The 9995-nt window shown below is 36.3% G+C and overlaps 1 protein-coding gene across 2 annotated transcripts; it reads right to left on the bottom strand.

Annotated features, from left to right (window-relative positions):
* Positions 1-3986: 3986 nt before the first annotated feature.
* On the bottom strand, positions 3987-7855 carry LOC110793504 (putative pentatricopeptide repeat-containing protein At1g12700, mitochondrial). 2 transcript variants are annotated; one of them, XM_021998388.2, is made up of 4 exons: positions 5880-7855; positions 5724-5774; positions 4449-4606; positions 3987-4327 (listed from the first exon to the last, which is right to left on the bottom strand). In XM_021998388.2, the coding sequence occupies exon 1, from the start codon at positions 7716-7718 to the stop codon at positions 5955-5957; it is 1764 nt and encodes a 587-aa protein (XP_021854080.1). In that variant the 5' UTR covers positions 7719-7855; the 3' UTR covers positions 3987-4327; positions 4449-4606; positions 5724-5774; positions 5880-5954. The 2 variants fall into 2 exon arrangements, with proteins under 2 accessions (XP_021854080.1, XP_056690316.1); XM_056834338.1 differs by having other exon boundaries at positions 3987-4247.
* Between the last annotated feature and the right edge of the window lie 2140 nt (positions 7856-9995).

Below are 9995 nucleotides of genomic sequence, written 5' to 3'. Positions count from 1 at the left end.
TTTAGTCAAAATGTGACCGATAATGAACTAACGAAACTTAAAATTGCATAACTTCACCAAAATGGTGAGAATGAGTCTTTGAAACATAAAACTAAGTGTATTAAACATGGAAAGACTTTAAAATACACATTTAAGTTCATTAGTTGAAAGTTGGGACCGAAATTAGACATTTTAGTCAAAACGTGACCGATAATGAACTAAAGAAGCTTAAATGTGCATAACTTCACCAAAATGGTGAGAATGAGTCTTTGAAACGTAAACTAAGTGTATTAAACATGGAAAGACTTTAAAATACTCATTTAAGTTCATTAGTTGAAAGTTAGGACCGAAATTAGTCATTTTAGTCAAAACGTGACCGATAATGAACTAACGAGGCTTAAATATGCATAACTTCACCAAATGGTTGAGAATGAGTCTTTGAAACATAAAACTAAGTGTATTAAACATGGAAAGATTTTAAAATACTCATTTAAGTTCATTAGATGAAAGTTGGGACCGAAATTAGTCATTTTAGTCCAAATGTGACCCATAATGAACTAACGAGGCTTAAATGTGCATAACTTCACCAAAATGGGTGAGAATGAGTCTTTGAAACATAAAACTAAGTGTATCAAACATGGAAAAACTTTAAAATACTCATATAAGATCATTAGTTGAAAGTTGGGACCGAAATTAGCCATTTTAGTCAAAATTTGGCCGATAATGATCAAATGAGTCTTAAATGTGCATAACTTCACCAAAATGGTTGAGAATTAGTATTTTAAATATAAAACTAAGTGTATCAAACATGTAAGGACTTTAAAATATTTATTTAAGTTCATTAGTTGAAAGTTGGGACCGAAATTAGCCATTTTAGTTAAAATGTGATCGATAATGAACTAACGAAGCTTAAATGTGTATAACTTCACCAAAAAGGGGAAAATGAGTCATTGAAACATAAACTAAGTGTATTAAACATGGAAAGACTTTAAAATACTCATTTAAGTTCATTAGTTGAAAGTTAGGACCGAAATTAGCCATTTTAGTCAAAACGTGACCGATAATGAACTAACGACGCTTAAATGTGCATAACTTCACCAAATGGGTGAGAATGAGTATTTGAAACATGAAACTAAGTGTATTAAACATGGAAAAACTTAAAAATAATCATTTAAGTTCATTAGATGAAATTTGGGACCGAAATTAGCCATTTTAGTCAAAATGTGACCGATAATGAACTAACGAAACTTAAATGTGCATAACTTCACTAAAATTGGGTGAGAATGAATCTTTGAAACATAAAACTAAGTGTATCAAACATGGAAAAACTTTAAAGTACTCATATAAGTTCATTAGTTGAAAGTTGGGACCGAAATTAGCCATTTTAGTCAAAATGTGGCCGATAATGATCAAATGAGTCTTAAATGTGAATAACTTCACCAAAATGGTTGAGAATTAGTATTTGAAATATAAAACTAAGTGTATCAAACATGTAAAGACTTTAAAATACTTATTTAAGTTCATTAGTTGAAAGTTGGGACCGAAATTAGTCATTTTAGTCAAAATGTGACCGATAATGAATTAACGAAGCTTAAATGTGCATTATTTCACCAAAATGGGTGAGAATGAGTCTTTGAAACATAAAACTAAGTGTATCAAACATGGAAAAACTTTAAAATACTCATATAAGTTCATTAGTTGAAAATTGGGACCGAAATTAGCCATTTTAGTCAAAATGTGGCCGATAATGATCAAATGAGTCTTAAATGTGCATAACTTCACCAAAGTGGGTGAGAATTAGTATTTGAAATATAAAACTAAGCGTATAAAATATGTAAAGACTTTAAAATACTTATTTAAGTTCATTAGTTGAAAGTTAGGACCAAAATTAGCCATTTTAGTCAAAATGTGACCGATAATGAACTAACGAAGCTTAAATGTGCATAACTTCACCAAAATGGTGAGCATGAGTCTTTGAAACATAAACTAATTGTATTAAACATGGAAAGACTTTAAAATACTCATTTAAGTTCATGAGTTGAAAGTTAGGACCGAAATTAGCCATTTTAGTCAAAACGTGATCGATAATGAATTAACGAGGCTTAAATGTGCATAATTTCACCAAATGGGTGAGTATGAGTATTTGAAACATAAAAATAAGTGTATTAAACATGGAAAAACTTTTAAATACTCATTTAAATTCATTAGATGAAAGTTGGGACCGAAATTAGCCATTTTAATCAAAATGTGACCGATAATGAACTAACGAGGCTTAAATGTGCATAATTTTACCAAAATGGTGAGAATGAGTCTTTAAAACATAAGCTAAGTGTATTAAACATGGAAAGACTTTAAAATACTCATTTAAGTTCAGTAGATGAAAGTTGGGACCGAAATTAGCCATTTTAGTCAAAATGTGACCGATAATGAACTAACGAGGCTTAAATGTGCATAACTTCACCTAAATGGGTGAGAATGAGTCTTTGAAACATAAAACTAAGTGTATCAAACATGGAAAAACTTTAAAATACTCATATAAGTTCATTAGTTGAAAGTTGGGGCCGAAATAAGACATTTTAGTCAAAATGTGGCCGATAATGATCAAATGAGTCTAATTAAATGTGCATAATTTCACCAAATGGGTGAGAATGAGTCTTTGAAACATAAGCTAAGTGTATTAAACATGAAAGGACTTTAAAATACTCATTTAAGTTCGTTAGTTGAAAGTTAGGACCGAAATTAGCCATTTTAGTTAAAACGTGACCGATAATGAACTAACAAGGCTTAAATGTGTATAACTTCACCAAAATGGGGTGAGAATGAGTCTTTGAAACATAAAACTAAGTTTATTAAACATGGAAGGACTTTAAAACATTTATTTAAGTTCATTAGATGAAAGTTGGGACTGAAATTAACCAATTTTATTATTATACGGTTCATTATTTCTTTATTATGAACAAATTAAGTCTTAGTTTATTGTACAATTCAATATTTATAATATAACTAAAGTGTATATATATTTTTTGATGGTTGATTTTTTTAAGGTATTCAATAATCCGAGGGAGCGGCCTTTCACCTTTGAGGAAGATAGATGAAGTTCGAGAAATGTTGGCAAACTTCATTACCAGTGATTGTCTTTGATATTTTCTTGTACTGAATCTTAAATTATGGATGCTAGCTAGTTTTTCATATGATTGTAATGTAATTGACTTTTATATTTACAATTATATACTATTTAATTTAATTATCTATATAATTGGGTGCTTTTTATATGATGTATGGAGGTTAATCAGTGGCGTGGTCCAATTGTAATATGTAGCAGGAAAATCGGTTATACAACAAATCTAGATCAAGTGCGGCTCATTTATAGGCCAAATGCGGCTCATTTTTATGCTTGTGCTGCCCATTTCTATGTCAAGTGCGGGCTCATTTTCAAATTTGGCAGCACCAAATATGTCAAGTGCGGGCTCATTTTCAAATTTGGCAGCACCAAATATATCAAGTGCGGGCTCATTTTCAAAATTGGCAGCACCAAATATATCAAGTGCGGGCTCATATTCTAAAATTGGCAGCACAAAATATGTTAAGTGCGGGGTCATTTTCCAAATTGGCAGCACTTGAAACATCAAGTGCTGCCAATATTTTGGCAGCACTTGAGAAACATCAAGTGCGGGCAGGCCATGTGCTGCACATGTAAAAGCCCGCACTAAACCCCTTAAAATGAGCCCGCACTTGAGGTTTTTTCCTCTAGTGGATGGAGCCAAAGATTCATTTGTTCTTTTGGTTGTGGGATGTGATGGACTAAATCAAAATGGCTCTTAATACCTCTTCGCTTCCTTTCCATGAAGTAGAAGATGGTCGTCCCATTGTTGTCCCGTTATCGCTTTTGGGTCAATTGGAAACAACCTCTGCAATTGCAGGGGTAAGGTTACGTACGTCCGACCCACCCTTACCCCGCTTCTTGCGGGAGCCTCTTTGAGGCAATGGGGTAATAATAATGATAATGATGATAGAAATCCAATACTTCGTATTAACTCTTCAACAAAGAAATATCTCTTGCCAAAAAAAAACAAAGAAATATCTCTTGCCAAAAAAAAACAAAGAAATATCTCTTGCCAAAAACAAAACAAAGAAATATTCATAATGATCTCGTGCTTTTGAATTGCAATGAATTCCAGGTAGGGAGATGTGCTTGTGCAAGTAAAGTTGCCTCTCACGATTCCCATCAGAAAATTCCCGCTTGTTGCAGCAGATTACCTAGCCAACTTCTGGAAAAGGGATGTATTAAGGATGAGCCTTTCACTCCTAATATTCCTTGGATAATCGAAGAATCCTATATGTAATGTACCTAATTCCGAACCAAAACAATATTGAGTACCACAATGAATCATAAATCCATGATCTAAGTGAGTTGAATTTCGCATCTCCTAAAGGATCACGAGACACAATTCATAGCCAAATTTACATACCATATAAGAAGCTCAAGTTGTGTGCATCAGCCTTCATTACTGCAGAGAGCTTCTCGAAATTTCTTGATAAACAATTCAATCAATGTTTCCTATTGAAAATTTCCTCACTGTCTGCAATTCTGCATCAGCCTTCTTTGATCCAAGTGCTATGCCATCAACTAGGAAGAGGCATAATCAGGGTAAATTAAAATAGGTAATCAGTTTCTGAATCATGGCAGTGTCAAGACTTCTTGGATCAAACAAACTTGCACCAACAAAAGGATCTATTTCTGTGAAGCTAACAATAAAATCCTAGGAAGCTGAGCAGCAATACACCTGTTCTTTTCATAAATAAATCATTCCCCTAAAGACCTGTTTTTTTTAAGGAAAGAGTAAACAGAAAGGGTTGCTGATTGGTACTAAAGAAAAGCCTCGACGTTTTGACACTTATATTCCCAGAATTTCAGAATCAAACACTTTGGTCATAGCTCACATTTTAAGTATCTAAGTACCACTTTGTTAGTAATACAAACTTTAGTGCACTGTTTTCCCACGCAAGGTATAGAAATAAGATGCTCAGCAACCAGACATTTGGATCGAGAGATTCATAATATCCTCAACCAAATTCACATAAAAAATCACTATTGAAGGTTGCAACATGAGTGATTTACATCAGGATGCTGGATTTCAACACTTTCAAACACTTCTCCTACCTAGAATAGGAAAGGACCAGGAAATGTGGCAAAACTGCATTTCAAAAGTTCTGTGTTTAGTGACTGACCAGATAGGATCATCAGAAAAACATACGAAGTAATTTCTTCAACGGTTCGTATTTATAAACAAATCATAAATTTATGTGAGTTCTCATTCCTCGATGCATTACTTTTTTAACAATTAACTGATTGATGATAACTCAATCGACAAGAAGCCATCTTATACTTGCCATGGTGACTGACTCATGAGTCGTGAGCATGCATCATTTGAATTTTTCTGCTATAGTAGTGCAGTTAGGATATTTTTATCTTGACCATATGTAGAATTGCTTGGTGGGGGTTCTCTAAATTCTGATTTCAATTCCATTGACGGGTTATAATTTTCACAATATCTTCCACTGTAACCAAATGTCTTTAAAGAGAAGAGTATAACATACAAGAAGTTCAGTTCAAACTACTGTATCAAAAGTATATAAGTATGAACGCATAAAATTAATTCCAGGGTATAAAGTTTTCATCGTTCGACAAGACAGTTGAATGGTGTGAGCTCGGACACAAACAGAGGACAGAGGAAAGAGAATACCATGTGTAAAAGGTTGATCGCCAGCAAAGTCATTTGACTGAAGGCTTCAAACTGAATACAATTAGACAAGAATTATGCAGTGAATAATCAGTGATACAAAGTTTTATAAAAGTGATACAGAACTACAACTCAACCATAGAACATCTACAGAAATACCTGAGGCACAATCCTACAGTATAGGGTATCTGAGCACCAAATTCAAAACTCCCAATAATTGTAATCATCATAAATTCATGCCAATTCTGAACTTTTGCAGCCAGTGAACAGAGATAATGTATTAACATCAGCTTCAAAGCCCTTGTTAACCATAACATCTTGATAGTATAATGCACTTGATAAGTCATTGGAGGTAATAAATCCTCTAATAATTGTATTATAGGTTAGACTATTTGGAAAGCATCCCTTTTCCTCCATTCCAGTCAGTAATTCAGTTGCTTCACTCATGAGCCTTTTCTTGCAGAAGACTTTGATCATTATATTGAATGTTTTAATATCAGGCTGCAAACCCTTGAACGAAAGATCAGATAACAAATTCGATACATCATTAAACCTTCCAGCCTCACACAGGCTATCAATTAGGTTATTGTAAATGATAATATCAGGCTTAACACCATTACCCTCCATACCTTCAAGTAAAGCCATTGCCTCATCAGGCAGAGCATTTTTGCACAGGCCGTTAAGCAATGAAGCATAGGTGACAACATTAGGAGAAATACCATGCGATTGCATTTCCTTGAACAATTTACGTGCAGGCAGGAGTTTCCTCGCTTTACAAAAGCCATCAATAAGAGTGGTATAGGCAACAACATCAGGTGTCATCCCTTTCTGAAACATCTCTTGGAATAAGTCGAAGGCCTTATCAATGTTTCTAGTCTTGCAATATCCTTTAATCATAGTGTTCAAAATTATAAGATCAGCCTCACAACCAGTTTGGGCAATGAGATCAAGTAGCTTCTCGGCATCTTTCATCCGACCACGCAAACAGTATCCTTGAAGTAATGCACCGTAAGTGACGATATCTGCAGTCTTACCCCACTCAGTCATGTACTCTACAATGGCGTGTGCTTCATCAACACTTCCATCTTTACAAAACATGTCAACCAGCGTGGTAAAGGTCTGAACATTGGGTGCAATGTTGCTCTCTAATATCTCACACAACAAACGCTTAGCCTCTTTCTGAGACCCACACTTGTAGAGACCTCGAATCAACGAGGCATAAATAACAACATCAGGTTTAACACCCTTACTTTTCATATTAGAGAATAGGTCCAAAGCCTTGTTTAACAACCCGTCCTTACAAAGACTCTCGATAATCATGGTGTACATGAACAAGCAAGGCTTCAAAGGACCAGATTGCATCCTTTCAAGCAATTTAATAGCACCGGCATTGCGGCCAATCCTACAAAGTCCTTTAACCAAAGCACCATAGGTAACAATGCTAGGTTGAAAACCCTGATTAATAATCTTATTCAATAATTCATTAGCTTGGGGCAGCTTATCACAAAGGATAAAACCATTGATTAAGGTATTAAATGTAACACAATTAGGGGGAAACCCAAGCTTAAGACATTTACCCATAAGCGAAAACCCGAAATCAACACGACCCAAATGACAATAACAATTAGCAAGAATACCCAATGAATGCTGATCTGGGCGAACCCCGAATAACTCAAGCTCCCTGGAGAGAGGGATTATGGTTGAATAAGGTTGAAGGCGTTTCAATTTCGACATGGCGGTAAAGAGTAGGCAGAAATCAATGATTGAAGGGAGGGGGTGCAATGAGGTCATCTGACGGAAAATGGAAAGGGGGAGACTGAGATCGGAAAACCCTAATTTGGATTGTTCTCTAACATAATTGATGAATAATTGACGATCAACAATATTATCGATTTTATTTACACCGATACAGTAATTTCGGAAACGGAATTGAAATAGAGAATACATGGAAAAATGATGAAGAAAGAGAATGTTACCAGTGTGGCGAAGCATCCTCATTGTTTTCTTTCAGACTCAGTTCAGTTCATGCGAGCAAATTACGGCTTCAAATTTGCAGCCGATGCATACTGTTAGAGAGGGCGAGGCACGTGCCCGGACAACCTTACGCAAGCACACCTTCACGCCAGGTTTGTTTCACCCGACCCACCAGCAAGGCCGCAACTATTATGAGGAAGTAAAAACACATATCTGATATGTGTGTCCAAATACATATCAGAACATAAGACAAAATAGGAAAAAGGACAAAAATAATAATTAAATGGTACTTTTCTAAACACAAATGGTACTTTTTTTTACAGAATGGTATTAGAATGGTACTTTTTTTACATGAATGGTACTTCCTTTTTTGTCTTTTAGCTGTTTGTCTTTTAGTTGATATGTGTTTGTTGTTGCATGCCCGATATCCGCCTCGACGCACTCAACTATTATATGTATGTATATCCAAACTAAACAGATGAGATACGGGTGATGGATGGGATCAGATAGAATGACCCTCCCTTCTTCCGTTTATCATCCATGCATCCATTTAATATATATTTTTCATTCAAATCTTAATAAAAATAGTATATATATTTTTAATTCTTGTTGCAAATATTTTTTCCAAAGCATTTTGTTGTTATTTATTTATACAAAGTGTTCCAGTTGTGGAGTTGGAACGGTTGAAAGGCCTGGCCTGAGATTGTATATCCTGTGTCCGACTGTAACCTGCATAGTGAAATGGGTTAACTGGCCTCGGGGTTGGTCCAGGTATCACCCCTCTGATGTCTAAGTCAGTAATGTTGATTGCTCTGCAATTAATGAATTTTAGAATGATTGGTGAGTTTACGTACCTTTGGCAATTAATGAGGGTCGTATATATAGGCGGGTGACTCGTACGGACAATCTGGATTATGATCCATAGGATAGCTATAGGCTAACGTGGCCTTACCTTCCTAATTAGGTCGGCTGGACCTAATTAGGCTATAGTGCCGACTGGGACCAAATGTCTCTGGATGGCCTTTATGACCATTCTGCCAATGGAGGGTGTCCTGCCGGCATGCCGGTAGGGCATCCCGTACAACTAGCCCCCTCAGAGTGATTGTAGTACGTTTACTGCTGTAGTTGCTCTAAAAAAATATAGGAAGACCCTGTACAACTAGCCCCCTTGGAGTGACTGTAGTACGTTTACTGTTGTAGTTGCTCTGAAAAAGAGGAGAGTGTGGGAAAAAGGTGCTAGTTGAGTAGATGTCACCCAAACTTTATCTCATAACTAGCCCCCATCAGGTCTGGGTTGCCTGCTTGACTAGCTCCTCATTAATTCTGGATGTGACTAGCCCCCTTGCTTTTCTAGAGATGACTAGCCCCCTTGTTTTTCTGGAGATGACTAGCCCCCTTACTTTTCTGGAGATGACTAGCCCCTTTTCTTTTCTGGAGATGACTAGCCCCCTGCTTTTCTAGAGATGACTAGCCCCCTTGCTTTTCTGGAGATGACTGGATTACTTTGCTGAGTGTGGATGTTTACTCTTCTTGCTGGATGTGGGGCGGGATAATTTGATTTTGAATTCGCCAAGTGTCGTGATCTACGAGTTTGCTTCGTTTGATGTGAAATCTTAACCGTTGACGTGTTTGACCCCATGTCTTTTCAACTGACATTAATGGTGACTTTTCGGCTATCGTCCTTTGACTCATATATGTTAGCACTCATTCTTAATTTTTATCGGTTTTTATTCCTCCTTTCGAAAGAATTATTATTTATAAATCTCTCCGTCTCAACTTTCTCATTTATTAGACCCGCTGCTTTAGTTGTCGTTGTTGTTCTTCTAGTCGTTCTTTCTGTCGATTGCGTGGGATTCTTAGTGGTTACTTCTGCAATTCTTCCCGCCTCGCTTTTGGATGATATCGAGGTACAAATTCTTCCTTTTCTTTCAAAATCCACTTTTATTTGTTTATTTTCCTTAAATATGTCGGGTAGTGGTGATAGTGCGAATAGGATTAGTGGGATTGGGTATGATGATGATGGGTTGTCTTCTGGTGATTCCCCCTTCTAGTCGACTCTGGTAGTGTTTCTGAAGGAGAGGGTATTGGGTTGGGTGTGAACTCTGAACCAACCGTCCTGCCTGAACGCCCTAGCAGACCTTCTGCAGGCTGGGGTTTTCCTAGGACTAATTCTCTTCCCTTTTCCCAATTTGCCTACGTCGAGAAACGTTCCGATTTTATGGCGCCGCTGACTGTCGCTGAACAAAGGTAACATCAACTTCATGATCTACGAGCTCGGATGGAAAGGGAATTGCGGCCTAA

Source organism: Spinacia oleracea, chromosome 1, assembly GCF_020520425.1.
Source record: "Spinacia oleracea cultivar Varoflay chromosome 1, BTI_SOV_V1, whole genome shotgun sequence".
Classification (NCBI taxonomy): domain Eukaryota; kingdom Viridiplantae; phylum Streptophyta; class Magnoliopsida; order Caryophyllales; family Amaranthaceae; genus Spinacia; species Spinacia oleracea.
Note: the sequence above shows the minus strand (reverse complement) of the source record. Positions and strands in the feature narration are given on the sequence as shown.

Excerpts from the sequence above, each read along its gene's own strand:
- LOC110793504 (XM_021998388.2), bottom strand. The coding sequence starts at position 7,718 with ATGAGGATGCTTCGCCACACTGGTAACATTCTCTTTCTTCATCATTTT.